The sequence below is a fragment of the Anopheles moucheti genome, chromosome 3 (assembly GCF_943734755.1).
Source record: "Anopheles moucheti chromosome 3, idAnoMoucSN_F20_07, whole genome shotgun sequence".
Taxonomy (NCBI): domain Eukaryota; kingdom Metazoa; phylum Arthropoda; class Insecta; order Diptera; family Culicidae; genus Anopheles; species Anopheles moucheti.
The window spans coordinates 64604883-64623682 of NC_069141.1; the positions used below are offsets into that span (position 1 = coordinate 64604883).

The 18800-nt window shown below is 45.4% G+C and overlaps 3 protein-coding genes across 3 annotated transcripts; 2 read left to right on the plus strand and 1 right to left on the minus strand.

Moving 5' to 3' along the window:
• Window positions 1-469: 469 nt before the first annotated feature.
• On the minus strand, window positions 470-6739 carry LOC128303733 (coiled-coil domain-containing protein 6). Its single transcript, XM_053040789.1, has 5 exons — window positions 6596-6739; window positions 5378-5502; window positions 5202-5292; window positions 4465-4898; window positions 470-4392 (listed from the first exon to the last, which is right to left on the minus strand). The coding sequence occupies exons 2-5, from the start codon at window positions 5491-5493 to the stop codon at window positions 3732-3734; spliced, it is 1302 nt and encodes a 433-aa protein (XP_052896749.1). The 5' UTR covers window positions 5494-5502; window positions 6596-6739; the 3' UTR covers window positions 470-3731.
• A 419-nt stretch (window positions 6740-7158) lies between these two features.
• Window positions 7159-8823, plus strand: LOC128302765 (IST1 homolog). The gene is made up of 3 exons (XM_053039622.1): window positions 7159-8034; window positions 8099-8299; window positions 8390-8823. The coding sequence occupies exons 1-3, from the start codon at window positions 7228-7230 to the stop codon at window positions 8573-8575; spliced, it is 1194 nt and encodes a 397-aa protein (XP_052895582.1). The 5' UTR covers window positions 7159-7227; the 3' UTR covers window positions 8576-8823.
• Window positions 8824-10410: 1587 nt separating this feature from the next.
• LOC128302600 (uncharacterized) lies at window positions 10411-18445 on the plus strand. Its single transcript, XM_053039455.1, has 8 exons — window positions 10411-14238; window positions 14316-14403; window positions 15152-15264; window positions 15342-15549; window positions 15634-16567; window positions 16655-16880; window positions 16968-17136; window positions 17224-18445. The coding sequence occupies exons 1-8, from the start codon at window positions 10411-10413 to the stop codon at window positions 17691-17693; spliced, it is 6036 nt and encodes a 2011-aa protein (XP_052895415.1). The 3' UTR covers window positions 17694-18445.
• The last annotated feature ends 355 nt before the right edge of the window (window positions 18446-18800 follow it).

An 18800-nucleotide genomic window follows, 5' to 3' on the forward strand; every position in this document is an offset into this window, starting at 1 on the left:
GTCTATTGTGTGCATTCCAACGCTTGAAAGCGTTTCCATGGTTGTCAAATCGCTTGAAACGCTTCGGATTTCAAAACAATCGGATGAAATGTTTCAACGTGTGTGAAAATGACGGTTGAAATAACACTTTTTACAATAAATTTTTAATTAACACTTTTTACATCGTACCCTGATACATTCCGTATTCCTCTATCCCAAAGAGAACAGTTTGGACCTTTCTCTTTGGCTATGTTTGACAATATTTGTGAGCAGGTCGTGTGGAAACGAACAACGAACTAGCTCATCTGTTTTGCTGAACATGACCCAACGATGGCGTGAATGTAATGAGGATTGAGCTAAACCTTTCGGACATTGAATGCAACCGGAGGTAGAGGAGCTGGTCAAACCCGAATTACCTGGAAACAAATTAACGACTTGGCCATATCAGCATACACTGTGAGCGGACCAGGAAGATGAAGATTGCAACCAGTACTGATCGTACTTTATGTACCATTATTTATTTTTCATTCGTTTTGCATTTTTGAAAATAATATGTCAATACATGTCGTAATATAATAATGATAATGTAATAATAAAGATAAGAATGGTTACACAGTAAGCTGTTACCTTAATATATTGTAGAAATTCTTTCCTTGCGCCTGATCCCTGCTCTATGCTTGCTTGTAAAGAAGATGCGTGTGTTGCGAAATCAAACCTCCGTATCCTTTCCCATCCGTGTACTACTACTGTTACGGGTCCGCAATATAATTTTCTTCCCTCCTTCAAAGGCTACCCTCTTCCAGAACGGACCTTGTAAAACCATTGTAGCATCGCTTTTGGTGTATGCCTTAATTCTGTCGCTCGCGTAACTGCTACCGCTCCCACTTAGTGCAAATAATTTTTAACTTTAATTTTTAATATTTTTTCATACAAGAATCACATTTATGGCCAAAACAATGCCGAACACAGTGTACGCTCCTCCGCACGCTCTACTTCTGGCTGGGATGTATATACTCGTTTACATGCAGGAGTCTTCTAAAGGGATTATACACCTGGGAACCGAATGCCACCCGTGGTCGCGCAGCTAGTCGTTGATTATCCTTACACAGTTGTCCGTACAACCGGTATATCTTTCTCTGGTTTGCGATGATCTTCAGGCTTAAGCAAAACAAACAACATTACAGTTAATAAGGCAATCGAAATGGGAAACAACAACGGATCAGTCAGAACTAACGCAGGGATGCTCGGTTTTGGTAAGCAAGATAAAAGATTTAAACATTTAAAGTTCAAAATTCAATACATCATTCGCAAAAAAAAACATAAGAGTAATAATAGCAATAGCAAGCACACAACCGCTAGGGTGAGTTTTCGTGAGCTGCGCTATCGTTTCACGAACGCACGTGCGAACGTCAATAAAGAATACGTCCGTTAAGAAATGTGTTAGCTAAACATGTCTCGTTCATAGATATTTGTAAATAGTGTTGTATGTTATTCTAGTATTTCCGTAATAGAATTTTGCATTTGCAACTTGTCACATTTCCCATTACTTTGCATTTTCATTTCAATTCATCCTGTTCTTGCCCATTTGCAAAAGTTCACCCTCAAACAGTAAGTTAGTTTTCCTCTATGCTAGAGTTCTGCATTTTTCCTAACACACAAGACACGGTATCAATCGAATACGTCTTCGCCGTTCGTGCTCTGCAGTCTCTCTTTTGCAGTTTCGGTTATCTATACTACACAACACTAACGTAACACAGCTGCAACAACAATTTGATGGGAAGAGTAGAAAGGAGGTGTAGAGGGGTTGTGGGGGTTGGATTTTTGAATTGTAGTCTCGAACATTTGCTATCGGACGATACGCGTTTGCTCGGTGCATAATACGTGCTCTGGTGGTACTGTAACTGGCCTATTTTTGTCGCTTGAATTTCTTGACTATTATACCGGTTTGTACAGTAGAACTTCCCATTCGTTCGATTGACTGTATTACTTATTTTCCCATTGTGTTCTACAATATTGTTCCGTTCATGATTCAATGATTGTGCAGTGTCAACATCTATTGCAATGCCGTGCATTTTTCTTGATTTTCATCTTGATTTTTAGCATTCGCACTTGCACCTATTATATTCGTTGGTTTTACGCTTTTGTTTTGTTATTTTAATGTGTGTCCCTCCATACTGCCATCTTCGTAAGATAGAGAGTCAGCGAATAGGGGTGGATGTAGAGAGAGAGTGAGAGGATAACTAATTTGTAAAATGGGTTCTATTTTATAGTGTTGATTGAACGACATGAATGTAACCACATTCGTGGTAGATATTCTTGTCGTAGATTCTTATACTTTTCTAATTATTTTTTAGCTGATTTTTATTTTTTGAAGTGGAAACAAACTCCTCGCCTACCACGATCCATAGTGAGCAAAACGTTTTTTGCTTACCACCACAGTTGGTAAGTTGAGTTCTGTTTTAAGTGTTGTAATGTTTGCAAATGAAAATCACCAAAGTGGCGCAAAACAAAAATCCCGATACTAACAACAACAAAAAACCCCTTTCAAACCTAATTTCATCTTCCAGCAATCACGTCACGCTGTCTGTTATACTATAAGTACTTTTGCATTTACGGTTTACGGTGTCCTAGCTATTATCCTGACAGCACTAGCAGCAGCAGTTCCCGCGAAACGTTTAACACATTTGTTTGCCGACCACTAAAATTCGTTAAGGTTGAAGTGTTCTCTCATGGTAAATTTACCAGCCCAGCTTAGAATGTCCCGACGAGCAAAACATTGACACTTACACACGGGTAAAGATAGAAATAGTTTCGCTAGCTCATGCTCACTTCACATTTATGACAACTAGTAACAGAACGAATTTTCTTAAAACAATGCCACACTACTATCACGTCGAAATTTACCAGACCATGAACTGGTTGGCAGAGCCAGTCGGGCATTACTTTCGTCCCTGCAAAGTGAAGTTTTCTTTTCCATCCCGCAATCGAAATAACCGTGATTCTAACATTCATACGCTTGCCGTCACATTGCTTTCCGTCTCAGTAAGATATTAGCTAATCTGAAGCAATTATTTTCCATTCTGGCCCACATATATCCAACCATGTCGGAAGCAAACTCCGTACACAACCAGGTGCTAACGCTTCGACAACGGCCGAGGAACATTATCATGTAGAATGAATCATTTTTCACGTAGTGCTAATAATAATAATAATAGTATCCGAAATATAACTTTTCTTTCCCCTCCCTCTATGTGCCAATCCTCCCAGTAACGGTACTGCCGCTACTAAAATCTTTATCCTCTCCGGATACGTATCCCGTATACGTCTTCCAATGTTAAACGACGGGAATATGGATAAGAAAACAGTTATGCATTGACGCTGCATAATGACGTCCAGAACGCTGGGAGGTGGATCGCTTTTAATGCTAAATGATCTTTATCCGCTTTGGAACACTTGTATGCATATAGGCAGCTTATGTTTTGTTTTTTTTTTTAATGAATATACCGAAAGATATCGATGGTTTGAACCATTCAGAAACAATTTAAGGAAAGCATGATACGCTGTACGTTTTGTTTGCTTCTGTGAATCGTACGATTTGGTGATCGAACTGCACGATCACCGTTTTGAGGTGAAAAAAGCCAAGCTTATTTCAGTGCTTATCAGACGCTTCAACGGAACTTGCCCCTTCCCCGAAGGAAAAGTGAAGAAAAACAGTTGTCTACTAACGTTTTTTATCGAGCCTAAGCCGTGCCTTAATCTTTGCACATGGAGGTATCCATTGGACTGGCCGGTTGCACGAAGGACGAATTGCCGGTGAACGAGATATTACTACTAGTGTTGTTCGAGTTTGACGAACCGATGCTACTGTTGAGCGAACCGGCACCAACGCCACCGGTACTGGCACCGCTGCCACCACCACCACCACCGAGCAGCGGAAACAGACTTCCACCTCCACCACCGGCCGAGGTTGAGTGCGAGGAAAGCACGTTCGGTGCCGATGTGTTCAGTCCTATTGGTATAGCCGGTTTAATAAACCGCTCGCTAGCCCGTCGACTCACCAACTGACCGCACGCAATGCAACGCGTCAGTCCTCCGGGGCTGATGGGCCGTTGGCTCGCCAAAGCCGACACGTTCTCATTGAACAGCCGTTCGTCTTCAAACTCTAGGGACGACTCCGACTCGGACAGATGTCGCGAAAGTGCCTCGCGCCGTTCGACCTCCTGTTGCAATTTGCGCTGCAAACGCTGATTTTCCTCGCGTATGCACTTTTCGTCATGCGCGAACTGTTGCGTCTTTTCCTTGCTTTCTTTCTCGGCCGCTGCCAGATTGCTACGCAGCTGGTCTACTTCCGAGCGCAAATTCGTGATGTGCGCCGTCAGCTGTGTGGCAGTGTCGTTGCCATTTTCCATTTCTCTGGAAGGGTAAAATGTAGAATAAATTAAATGACATGAAGGCAAATAATGTAAGCAAAAAAAGAAAACATACTTTGGACTGGTTGGATCAGACACCGGCTGATCTAGTTTGATCTGGAGCGAACGTTTCTCCGCTTCCAGCTTATCCATACGCTTCCAAAGCTTATTGACGAGCGCTTCCTGCTCCTGCTCCAGCGTATTTTCCAGCTCGACCATTTCACGTCTCAGCTGCTCGAGGTGGTTCTGCTTCGCAGACGTTTCCGCCTCCAACTTCTCTATCTTGCGCATCAGCTTGTTAACTAGACACTCCTGCTCCTGTTCGAGCGTTTGCTCAAGTTTACACTTCTCCTGCCGCAGCTGGTCCAGCTTGCGGGACAAATCGTTCGTGAGACATTCCTCCTCGCGCTCGTAATGGTGGGCAAGCGTTTCCTTTTCCTTTTTCAGCGCTTGTATTTTCTTAAGCAGCGTGTTCGAGATGTACTCCTCTTCCTGCTCAGCTTTCGCTTGCTACAACGAGTGAAAGATCGGCATGAGACAAAGCATGAGTTAAGTGGGGTGGAATGATGGGAGAAGGTGGATGATAAGCGAAATGCAAACAGTAAACAACGCAGCACAGATTCTGTCCCATCGGATCGAAAATCAATGCACCGCGTTACAGCACACGCCAGAGGGTACAGCCTCCGGGGTTGACAGAAGCAGTGCTCAAGATAGATGCATTGCATCTTCATCGGAATCTACTTTCTTATCCCTCCCCGCCACCGTAGGGGTTTGCGAATGTAAGACGTAATGATTATAGCTTTGTTTACTTACGATGATAACTGACGCTTGACGTAGGGAACGGTTCTCCTCTTGGATTACTTTAACACGAATTTTATACGTTTCTAGTTCTACTTTAAGCACCCTGCAATGAATGAGACAGCAAATTGTGAATCTGTAGCCAAAACAAAAAAAACTGAACAATCGGTTGACAAAATCGGTATGCTTACTTGTTTTGTTGCGTGAGACTTTCGATTCGCTTTTGCAGCTGTTCCCGCGAAACCGGGCTCGGCGGGAGCATTGCTCCCCCGTCGAGTGAGCTCTCCGACTCACACGGACTGTCCATTTTGTTGGGCTGAAAAGAAGCATCAAGAAGAGTTGTTATTATTCGCGCAAAGCTCAAGTGCAGTGTGCGTTATTGCACAGGTGGGAGTATTTCCAATGCGTCGATGGGGATCCTTGTCGGTCACGATCGGTTTTGATACACCGGCTATGCGACCCCTAAGCCAGATAAGCATTAAAAACCGGAACAATTAAGATGTGGGCCGATCGTGCCGTTCAGTCGTTTATCGTTTAAGTACGGTGATGGCACGTTCTCGTGACTATCAGATAATCCATGTTTTCCATTGCATGTTGACAGTGCATCAGATGATGATGATGCACCCAAGAGGTCCAGTTTCTGAGACATTCCTTTTTTGGGAGCGGGCGCAGTTCAAACAGTATTGCTATGATGGCAACAGGCTCACCCATTATGGTATAGTTTTCATACACAGTAATAGCCACATTAGAAAGTCGTTTACGCTTGACAAATGAGCCGTACTGAGCCACACACTCTTCCTTCCGGCTCATTGAGCACTATCTATGATCAAGGCAAGCCAACAAATGACCCCGGGTAATATTGGAGACATCAAAAGCCTCTCAGCTACCTGGCTGCTGTACTTAAGGACGTAAATGCAATTTGCACCTTTGGCCCTGCAATTTTTTTAATGCACACATACACACACACACGCGCAAACATACGCCACACCCCCTCGTTTCATGTTCATTCCCTGTCGAATCACCTTTCACTGTGTTCCGGGCTGTGATTAACGAAATTAAACAGGAGCAAACTACTGCCAACTGTTCCACCGTATCAAGGATCTGCATGTGTTCTCGCTGGTCATTACAAACATCCTCTGTCAACCTGAGGTTACTGCCAGTTTTTTTTTCTGTGCAGAAAGCAAAGCCAGATCTATTATCGTTTGTCGAGTTTTAGATACGGGTCGACGAACACCACCGCGACATCTTCTTCATCGCGGAAAAAAACATTTCCTATCGTGAAGAGCCACAAGTCAGGGATGCACTAGCGCAACTCTCAGAAAAGACCCATTCTGACCATCAGGAAAGCGGATATGTGCAGGGATATTCTACAGCGGGTCACCGTTCGATTAAACCGTGGTGCAACTTACATCCAATTTGGCTCAGGAACTGTAACCGTGCAAACTATCGAAAACAACCTTGGAATATCGCGTATTGCAACACTTTTTTGGCCTGGCCGAAACGTAGCTTGGATGAAATTTTATAACACGAATAGCTTTTCTATGTTTGCCGATATTTTTCCTTCTTCGTTCTCGTCTTTGACAGCAGCGAATATTTATTTCACGGTGTACGTAGCGCAGGTCAGCTCATCGGCCCATTTGACTGGAACTGAAATACCGATTCGCAGACTTGAATCTTGCGATCAACGAAAAGCCTCCTTCTATAACCCGCCCGGGTGGCTTTCAATAGAACAACCGACACTATTGCTAATATTAAGATTGAATAGAGCGTCGGTGCTTTCATCAAATTTATCAAACTTTCCTCAAAAAGTATTTGCATTGCCACCGTCAACCGTTGGTTCGCTATTATCCCTAGTGAAAAACATCTCCCAATTTCACAGCACACAGTAACTGTCAAACGTGTTATCCATCTATTGTCAAAAGATCAGCGCAACAAAAACAAAAGCTGTGACTCATTCCGATAGAACAACATTTTTACACATAAACGATTCATATAGGCAAAAAGTGTACAACTAAATTGGGCGATTAAATTTCACTCTACCATGTTTGCAAGTGCTCCAAACTATTCTAAGCTGAAGACGAATCTCCGTCTGGCGCTCAATCGACTAAAGCTGCTCGAGAAGAAAAAAACGGAACTGGCTCAGAAGGCTCGCAAGGAAATCGCAGATTATCTGGTGGCCGGAAAACCCGAGCGTGCCAGAATCCGGGTAGAGCACATCATCCGCGAGGACTACTTGGTGGAGGCCATGGAGATTGTGGAGATGTACTGTGATTTGATACTGGCGCGGTTTGGCCTGGTGACGCAGATGAAGGAGCTGGACGAAGGCATTGAGGAGGCGGTGAGCAGCATCATCTGGGTGGCACCACGATTGCAGGCGGATGTGCAGGAGTTGAAGCTCTGTTCCGACATATTCACGCTGAAGTACGGCAAACAGTACGCGGAGCAGGTACGAGCCGCCATACCTCCACACAAGATATCGGATAAGCTGATGCATAAGCTGGCCATACAAGCCCCACCGAAGCTGCTGGTGGAGAAGTATCTGATTGAGATTGCAAAAATTTTCAACGTCGACTACGAACCGGATCCGCTCGTGATGAAGGATGATCGATCCAACGTGATGGATGGAGAGGACAGTGTGTTGATCGATCTGGCAGATAAGAACAACCTTGACGGTTCTTCGTCGGGTGGCGCAGGTGCATCTGGTGGAAATGGTCAAAACAGAGGCGGTGGCAGTGGTGGTGGCGGCGGAGGAGCAGTAGCCTCATCGTCAAATGTAGGATTTGTAGCGTATCCTCCACCAATTCCACAGCTCCCCGTAGTTCCACCGACGGTTCCGTTCCAGTATCCGGTATGTTGGGTAGCTAATCATACGCGTGTAAAAATGTATAATGAATTTAAGTCATCATTTACAGGCTGGCCCGAGTGGACAACATTTTGGTGGAGCATCAGCTCCTCCACCGTTCAACTACAACATACCGCCCAACTCATCGGAGAAGGAAGAGATCAAGGATTTGAATATCAATGCTAACTTTATCAACGAAGAAAAGGGAGCAAGCGATGCATCTGGACCTCCGCCCTCATATTCGTCCCTCAGTCCGGATGACAACATGCAGGTATTTAGCATACTTTCTTCCATTTCCGACGTTTGACGGTTTTAAGGTACATACTAGTGGAAAAAAATAATAACAATCTCTAATATTTAGAACTCAACCAAACCCAAACCTCAGCCACGGTCAAAGTTTTCGCCGGAACTAAACTTTCCCCCATTACCAAACGTGCCAATGGATCTGCCAGAAGTACCGGATGGTGACGAGAACAAGAACGATAACGATGAGATTGATTTCGACGATTTGTCCCGTCGGTTTGAGGAGCTGAAGCGGAAGAAGTGAATTCTTGTACGTGCAGATTCTGCTCATCCGTGTACATGCGTTTTATAGCTTTATCGTTCGATCGAATCGGCAGGGCCACACATATATATGTTATTCTTGAAACTTCACTGTAACGAAGTTACTGCGCCGTTGTACGTAAGGATGTATAATTTTATTTGTATTGTTTTCTCTTCTTTGTACTAATGAATTGTGCAAGCAACGGCAATGATGTATTGATAATAAGCTTAAATAAAACCATCAGTAAGATGCGCAAATCTAACGGAATAGAGGTTCAACTTTATGAGGTCCGTACATTTTGCTGCATGCGATAGGTGGTAGTTTTCCGAGGGTAAAACAAAACTGGTATTTTCATTATAAAGTCTGGTTTTTTCACGGTAGCGAAATGACAGCAATTTCTTCGCAAATTTTTATTTCCTATAATGCCTCGGGTTAAGATTACCAAAACATTTTCGCTTTCACTTGACAATGAAAAGAATGAACAATGTTAGCGTACTATGAATTGTCAACCGTAGTGCAGCGTAAACTTTGCGAATGGGACCCCAATAAAACCAAATCATTATTATGCTTTTGTAACTGCCAAGTCGAACAACTTCGAAATTTGTACCGCTCTCGAATTCCGCAAATGGTCAAAACGTCAACTCGAAATTCGAATGTGCTGAGAGCAATGCGCTCACGCACACACATACGCACACGCGCTTGTACATCCCAACAGGAAAAAACCCTACATTCTCGCACCGTCGTTTGCAGCGAACGAAAGCCATCATTGCGAGGCGTGCTGAAAAGTGTGCAAAGATAATCCAAACTGTTTTTAAACGTGTGAACAAAAGTCTTTTCTGCGTAACAAAGAACTCATTTCATGGTGCCCGTAGGTGGAACTCCAAATAAAATGTGAATAATTACATGTGTGTGTAAATTGCTCGTTAGTGGTCCCATCCAGATTCTAGTGGTCCCTCTAGGGCTAGTGGTCCCACTAACTTTCCCCCGCTCCTTCCTTCCAGCCGTATTAATGTTGATTGTTGTTGTGGCATTGCATTTGCATAGAAAAACGAACGCTTTTGCAGTGGAATATAAGGACCAAATGAAACAAAGCCCATAGCGCCTTAGCGTGTGGTAAAAGGGGGGCGGAAATGCCTGCACAATAGGCTCTACCCAACCCACGCCTACTTTTCTTCGTACCGAGTTTGTAATATGTCTGCATGGGAATACAGTGTTGCTTGGTGATTACAGTGATTGTCGAACGAGCAATTGGCTAATCGCGAAAATTGACTATCAGGAAAGTGTGTATTGAGCGAATCCTGGCAAAGAAAGCCTGAGGGAAATAAAACAAAGTTTATAGGCATTTGAGCTTTACTTCTTCTTTTTGTTGGGCAATGCATTATCTGGAGCGTCATCGGATGTTGAAAGAGTAGTTGACGATTGATCCTGTAGATGGCATCGTGAAGTGTCAACGTCAGTGTGCGATGTGTCTGGGTTTTGCTGTTTCTTCGCCAAAAAGGCAAAGTTTGCTGTGATAAAACTGTAGTATGAATAATTTTATATCTTCTAGTGAAACGAATTTTAGTTAGGGAAAAGTTTTAGCACCTGCCTTTGGTGCCGTTAACATCAGCCAGTAGAAGTAACTAGCGTGAAAGTGACGATTTTATCGTGAAACGATGCAAAAGTTTTAGTGAAAGTGTATTGTAGCAGTACCCAGCCATGTAGAAAAAAAGCACGCAAAGACATAGTTCGCAGAAGTTTTTCTATAACATAACCAACCATAACCCTGTAGGGTGTTATTATACATAGTAAGCCGTAGGCAGCGAAGGTCTACCTACGCCACATGCCATCAGGAAAAAATGGCACAATACTATGAGATAGTACAGCAAGATGAGCTTAAAAACGTTTATCCGCAGCTAAATATCGACAACGGTATCCAGCTTGTCATGGGTGACGATATACAGTTTGGCTCGCAGCAAGTAATTCTTTCACATGAGCAATCCAACGACGTACAGTTGATTGGTGGCGTGTACCAAACAAGACAACAGATTCCTCAGCAGCCGCAGCAGCAGCAGCAGCAGCAGCAGCAACAACAACAGCAGCAACAGCAACAGCAGCAGCAACAGCAACAGCAGCTACAGTTGCAACCTCCTCAACATGTACAGGACACAAACTATTTAAGACAGGTGAACAATCCCTTGCCATCGGACACTTCCTATATGCAGCAAGGGATGCACGCGCCGCAAACACACCTGCAGCAACAGCAAATTTACTATACGGACGAAAGCACGGGACAACTCGTGCAGACTACCAATATTTTACAATCCCAAGAACCGATGCATGACACCCAGCAGCAGCAGCAGCAGCAACAACAACAGACACTTCACGTGATGCAAACAGCTACGGAACAGCAGATACATCATCAGCAGCAACAGCAACAGCAAATTCTGCACCAACAAATGGCATCATCTCAGCAGCAGCAACAACAACAGCAGCAGCAGCAGCAGCATCAATCTACTTCACAGCAATCGGCACAACCAGGCTCTCATTCGGTTGTGCAAGTTGTTCAGGAATCTCACCGTCACGGACAACATTTAATCATTCGTCAAACTGACCAGGCTAAACAGGGACCGGGAACCGTACAGCAAACGCCACAGCATATTCTTACTCACCACCAGGCGGCTCAGGTGATAATGCAAGGACAAGGCGCCTCGCCTCAGCTTGTGCAGGCGCAGGAATCGCAGCAACAGCAGCCCGACCAGCAGACACAACCCAACATACAACAGGTAGTGTACGATCAGCACGGTATGCAACAGCAACAACACCAAACCGTTCCGTTGACAATAAATCAAACTGCATCCACCGCAGTCCAACAACAGCAAACAAAAGCCACACAGTCGCTGCAGCAGATTCAATTGCAACATGTACCACAACAGCAGCAACAGCAACGTTTACATCTCGGCAAAAATTCTATAACAATAACCACACCACAACATTCGCATTTACAGCAACAACAAGGCTCTACCATGCAGCTTCAGCAGTCGGGAGCAATTGGAACACAATTATTCCCTGGAGGCACTCGGACATGTTTAATTGTAACGAAAACGCCACAACAACAGCAGCAACACGTCGGTGTTGGGACGCAAATTGTTACAAATCAGCAGCCGCAACAACAATCCGTGCAGATGCAAACAAACGTAGTGCAACAACCGACACTGCTCGGTACGACGCGTACGGTGCCGGTTCAACAACATCAAATTAAGCAGGAGCCACAGCAACAAACGCAGATAGTAACCCAGCAAAAGGTTTCAACCGGACAGTTTACCGGACAGTCTGGTGGCGGCACCGTGCTAACACCGGCCGGAGATTCGCTGCTTCGTACACCACGATTGACGCGCCCGCGAAACACGAAACCGGGCAACCCGAGACAGCCACGGGCCGGCGCACCTACGATCGGTACAATACAAATGCGAGGGCCACGACCACCCCTGACGGCGCAAATAATCGCCACCCCGATACGCACTGCGGTAGCGACATCCACGTCGACCGGCGGGTTAAATGCGCAGACGACACAGCAAACCGTGTTTCATGGTATTATGGCCGGGCGGAATGTGGTGCTTACGAATCCTCGCGCAAAAATCCTCACGATCAATCGTTCCGCGCAGGCGGGCGGTATAGCCACCATACAAGGACAACCGCCACGGTTAGTAATGCAGCGAAGCAACGTTGTTCAACCTACCGGACAAACTTCGCTTAATATTGCTCAGCAGCAGCAGCAGCAACAGCAGCAACAGCAGCAGCAGCAGCAGCAGCAACAGCAGCAACATGAACAGGGTCAAACAGGGCCGCAAATGATACAGGTCAGCTTGGCACAGGTTGTACAGCAAACCAATTCGTCTACGCTGAATACAGCGTCAACATCGACAACGGCAACAACAGGGCCGGCAACAGCGGTGGTACATCCGTTTGTGATGGGAAAACCCACGGCGCAGGTTAAACCAACCCGGGATCCAGCAGCCAATTCCGGTTCGAGCGCATTGGAAGATCTGGAGGACAGCATCACGGTGGCGGTATTACCTCGACGAGGAACGGAAGACGATGGCACTTCCACGGTCAGTACGCTATCGGTGCCCGGTAATGTAACGGCGGGATCTGTTTACACCGTCCATACGCAACAGTCTCCACAGGTTGTTTCTGCCTCGCTGCAGCAAACGCAAAGGAATGTTCTGAATCCATCGTTCACCGAAGACTCTAACAATCTGATCCAGATCGGCAACGGGCTCACGATGACACCGGCAGAGTTCCGCACGTTTCAGGAAAAGCAGCAGCAACGCCAACAGGAAGCATTCCGTGGTGGCTTTAACCAGTCAGTACGGGCTCGCATGCCACATCGCGGTATGACGATTCGACATCGGGCACCGACCGGTCGCCAAATGGTGACTATTCAAACGCCACCCAACCAACAGATTACAACCACACCGCAGATAACGCTCCCGCAGGGACCGATCACGATCTCGGCCTCGGCTGTGCTGCAACAGCAGCGCTTTTTGCAGCCCATCACCCAGATTCAGTTGCAGCAAATTACGCCGACAACCACACTGAAGCAGGTGCAAACGATCGGCCCACAATCGGGTGACACGGAGTTCCGCGAAAGTGCCCGCATGTTGGTTATCCTGCAGAGCGGCGAGCAGAGGTTGATAACGTTCACGCTGCCGAAGGAAAGCTGCACTGTGCAGGATCTGCTCGAGCAGGTGCAGGTGCAGTACTCACCTGATAGTAACATTCAGTGCATTTCGAATCCGGGCGGCGATGTCGATTACATTGTAACGGTGGGAATTGGAGAGTCGGAAACGGCGGAAGTGATCAGACAGGCTGAAATCACACTGCGCAGTCAATCGATCCAACTGCACCATCATCCGGTTCCAGCGCAGCCTGTGGTGCAGCAACAACAGCCGCAGCCACAGCAGCAACCTACTGTGCTGATGCAACAGCAACCGTGTGTAATACAGCAACCTCAGCAGCAGCATCAACTACAACAGCAACAGCAAACGATGATGATCACTGTACATCCGAATCCGCCACAACCGTCGCAGCAGCAGCAGCAAACGCAAGTGATATCGCGGTTTTCCGATTCGTACCGGCAGACAATATCGCTAGGTACAACACCGGTATCAGTTGCCTCATCATCGCATATGCAATCTCTGCTGCAGACTGCAACGCCGGACAACACTCCTGATGCGAAACAGAAGCTGATTAAAGGTTTCCTTGCCGTATGTGCGTCCTGTGGTTACACTGGCTTGGATCATGCCAAATGCCAGCGATGCAAACGCGTGTTCACCGAGACACCGCGCCGTATACCGGAGCCGGAAAAGTCTCAAACACCGCTATCGTCCATCAACCACCCACCGCCGCTCGTGCCGAACGCGACATCAACGCCGATAGGTGGTGGGCCAATACGAAAGTATGACCTTTATGCAAAGAAGCAAGGAATGAGCGCGCTTCTAATGCGCTCTGGCCGTGGTGCATCGGTACGGTCCAGTCGGGGTAGGGGACGCGGGGGGGTAGCGACCAAGTATCAGGAAATTGAACAGTCCATACTGACAGTGAGTAGCGATGATGAGGACACGAACACGACGAATGATCAATCGAGAACGATTTACCAGTCGGCGATCGGTAACTCCTCCAAGGTGGGTCAGCAAGCATACAAGGTACATCGCTTTGTAGTGGGTATTTAATTTTTCGTTTTTTTGTCTTCTTTCTGTATGCTAACGTTTCTCAACAGCCAATTAAACGGGATCCACTGCCATGTGAACCGGTAAACAGCGAAAACGATACAAGCCTCGTCGCTAACGGTAAGTGTATGTGCATGCAATTGCAACAGTTTTATATTATGCACAGATTAGTTGAAACCTTACTTTGAATGAAAAGCGTAAAGAAATCGCGGAAAGTTTTAAAAAATCTTAAAAATATTTAACTCACCTACAGCAACTCGGTTGAGCCATGCCGCCATCTAGCGAACATTTTCTAAAGCTTTCGAGGAACCCAGTGAAAAACTCCGTACAATTCGCGAGCTGTCAAAAACGAGATGAATAAAAAAATGACAATGGATCGTAATGGCGTGTCCGGTTAGGTTGATGCAGGCATGGGAGGAAAAGTCTAGCGTTGAATTAGTTTATTTTGCTAATACTATTTCATCTTTTTTCGAAAAATGAAGATATTTGTTTACTTTACACATTAAGAAGCAGTTGAGTGTAGCGGTTTTGTGCCGAATCGTAGTTATTTGTGCGCTAGCATCATCTCAATCAAAGTCGCTCGTTTAGTTAGACCATAAAGAAAACGAAGACGCTAGTGAAAATTTGTTCCTTTTTGTTGTGCGAAAAATCGCAGTACGGTACCACGATAGGGCTTGTTGCACGCGAAAACATCGAACAGCTGTACCAAAATGGTTGACAGATGTAAGAGCGTATTTGGAAAGCATTATGAAACAATGGAGTGATTTTGAGGCACCGTTGCCCGTTCATCCCGTGGTCGCGGGAACTGTTTTTATTTTGTGCGTCCACAACAGTAAACCGAATGGTGTGATTCTTTTTCTTTCCTCAGATAAACTGCGCTTGGATATCACGGACGTGAAGAATCTTCCCGATGGACAAATAACGCAAATCGACTGCACTGTTATAAGGCTGGGTACTCTGAAATATGATGCAAATGAGAAGGTAAGCGTAGCGTCCGGTCGTTGCTTCTGCCACTTTTTCTTACCACATTCATGTGCAAATTTGTTGGTCCCGTTCAGGTTACAATTTCGTCGAAAGGCGTCCGTATTGTGGCTCCGAATGTTAGGCGCCCAGCCGAGTTTGTTAGTTTAGATCTGCAGATGCATGAGATGAAGAAAGTTCTTACCCACTTCTCGAAGGCACTGAACGTAATATTCTTATATACGAACAACTCTGGCGGTGCGTACGTACGAAAGCATCTAGAAATGGATCCCAACTCGGAAAAGCGTAAGTTTATATTGCTCGCTCTCGATAGTGGTAAAGCACGGAGCGATCATTCATGCGTGTTGGATATTTGTTCTTTATTTGTAGTGCCTTGCTTCCGGCCGGAACTTGTCTCTAATGATACAACAAAGCGGATCACTCTGCTGATGGATAGCATTAGCGAAGAGGCAAAATCAATCATTAGAAACATTTTCCTTCCGAATCTGTTGGAGGAGATCAGTATTCGTGACGCGAAAGAGTTGTTACTTCGCTGTTCTCCTAGTCGGTCGTTGAACACATCCAATACCAACGCGTTAACAGATGCGAACGGTTCCAATTCCAACGACATGCTTGATGCGATGGAAATCCGCAAAATTCTAATATACCCACTCGTCGGCAGGGGTATTTCGATCAACACGGAAGATTACATGTGTTTAGCGAGAGATCAGTACTTGAACGATATTATAATCGACTTTTATCTCAACTATCTGAAGCTGGAAATGCTCGAGGAGGAGGAACGTCAGAGCGTACACATTTTTAGTACATTTTTCTACAACCGACTAACAAAGTTGAACACCCGCCAGCGACCACCGCCCGGCGAAGGTAGAGATGTGAAGCTGTCCGCGGCCCAGAAGCGTCACGCGCGCGTTGCCAGCTGGACAAGGCGGGAGAACATATTCGAAAAGAAGTACATCGTCATTCCAATCAACGAGCAGTCGCACTGGTTCCTTGCAATAATATGTTTTCCCGGTCTCGATGGTCCGGTTACGATGAGCAATGATGCTCCCGCGCCGAGTGCGTCCGCTACGGTAAAGCCGAAACCGAAGCCGAACACCACGACGCGTCCGAGGCGCAATCTAACAATGCAGATTGGTAACACGACGATAACGCCCGTTTCCAAGCGCGAGATGGAATCGATCCACCTCACCGACGAAGACATGTTCGAGCGGGACGAAGCGGACGGTGACGAAAGCGAGCTGGCCAGCGATGGTGAGGAAAGCGATGATGAAGCGGCAGATGACGTGAGACAGCCGATTAAACAGTGAGTAAATTGTCCCTTTTTTGTGTTTTACCCTCCCGTTCAATGTATAGCTAATTTTGTGACCCAACCATTCTATCGTTCCTGCAGACCATGTATTTTAATCTTCGACTCCTTGACGGGTGCCTCTCGAAGTCGCGTGGTGGCAACGCTGCGCGACTATCTGACTTGTGAATATCGGGCAAAAATGCCCAACAAACCTCCGAAGCAGTTCAACAAGCTCAACATGCCCGGACATTGCGTGAAGGTTCCGCAGCAAAACAATTACACCGACTGTGGACTGTATCTGTTGCAGTATGTGGAGCACTTTTTCCTTGTGAGTATTTGTGTGTGGCTGAGGTTTGTCTGTTCATACAAGAGAAATAATTTATTGTTTGGTTTTATTTTTGCGATGTCTAACCAGGAACCCATACTCGATTACCATCTACCAATCAGGCAGCTACAAGAATGGTTTGAAACAATTACCGTCACGAAAAAGCGTGAGGATATTTGCAACTTGATCAAGGAATTGATTGAAAAACACAACCCCAGCGTACTCCCATTGCCATCGATTGAGCTGCCTACGCTCAATGGTAAGTCACAATTCCAATTTTCGCCAGCATTTGTGCCTTGCTCCGAGCGATTTGGGATACTGATTGATCGATGATGAACTGTTACAGGTAAATTAGTAATGGATTCCGATGACGGTTTGAACGATCCCGAGTTTGAAGAAGAGGAAATGGACATGGAGGACGAATTTGTTAGTGCATTCGACATGACGCCGGAAGAAGATGAACAGCAGCTTAACACGTCCTCCAATGCAAATGAATCGTCGAGCGAAACTACCATTACCAGTGGGTCCAGTTTGAAACCGATCGGTTCGAAGAAAACCATCAACTTTAAGCGTGTCGGCGGGCAGTCGCTGATCAGTCGATCGTCTAGCAACAACTTACTCGATATTAGTTCGAACACTGACAGTCAAGCTACCACCACTACTAATGTGAGCACCAGCAGTACTGGTGTCAGTGCAAAACGTTCGTTAGGTGGGAATTCAAACAGTGGGAACAAGCAGCAGCAAGAATGTGGACGTCCCAAGATACCACGTCTCAGTGGTGAAAGTTCGAGTAAAATAGTAACCACACAGCTATAACACGATTCGGGGACCGTACGGCGAGCTTTGGAACATAACATACGGTGGGATAGGTGAATAAATTGCACCGGATACTATACTATTTCCGGAGTTGACGCACACAGCTCTGGCCTGTAAATGTAAATGTAAGCCCTACCTATGTGAGACGATAGAGAAAGAAAAAGAAATAGCTGTACGAAAATCTTTTCATTCATTCGTCGTTACGTTAACTGTAATATAAACTCAAACCCGCGTGTGCAAGACGAATCGTTGATTGTTTGCATGAATTGTAAAACATTATGAAATCATTATCTCATTTATTTACTATCAATTCATAACAGGAAGTGATTTTAAAAGAGAGGGATGTGAAAGGAGCCAGTGGACAGGTAGTAATTATCGACAGCAAGATAGGGCAGGTGCGTGCAGGTTACATCATTCACCCGGCCATGTATGGATTAGTTTTGGATTTTGTTGTGATCGCTACGTTCGCGTCTCTCAGCAGGAAAAGACAACTTAGTTGAGCAAATTGCTGTCAGATGTCAGGTTAAATTGTTTTAGTCGCGGTTAAGTTAGGTTGTTCCAAACGAACTGGATCCATCCGAGCTTAATACATGGGATAACCTTAGATTTGAAATTGATCACATTAGTTCTTTGATAGAAGTTTTCACACTAATCGTAAAAAGAATACGCTCTATTCTATGCAGCATGGTATGAAGCATCCTGTAGAAAGTAAGAACAGCATTGGAATGAAATAAAATTTTGTTAACAATAAACTATCATACTAACTATGCTATCTACTAACACACTATCGCTAAACTCACCCTATCTGTGTACCGTATTTGGAAGTCGGTGATGGATGTCCGAATTCTTGCCATACATGGCATGGTGAAGGAAATCAGATCCCGGCGTAATATAATTGCGGTAACACGCTCGCTCGTGTGCCGAAAGGTACTAATTTGGAATGCCGGGAAACTTTAAATATTTCTTGATAATTATGAATCGATAAGATTGTGAGGCTAATTTCCATATTGTACCAGTACTGACGCGGCCTTATGTTTGTTTACTTTCTTACGAGCGCTTCGCGAGTTCCATATATGAACTGAAAGCAGATCATTGAACAAATTCAAC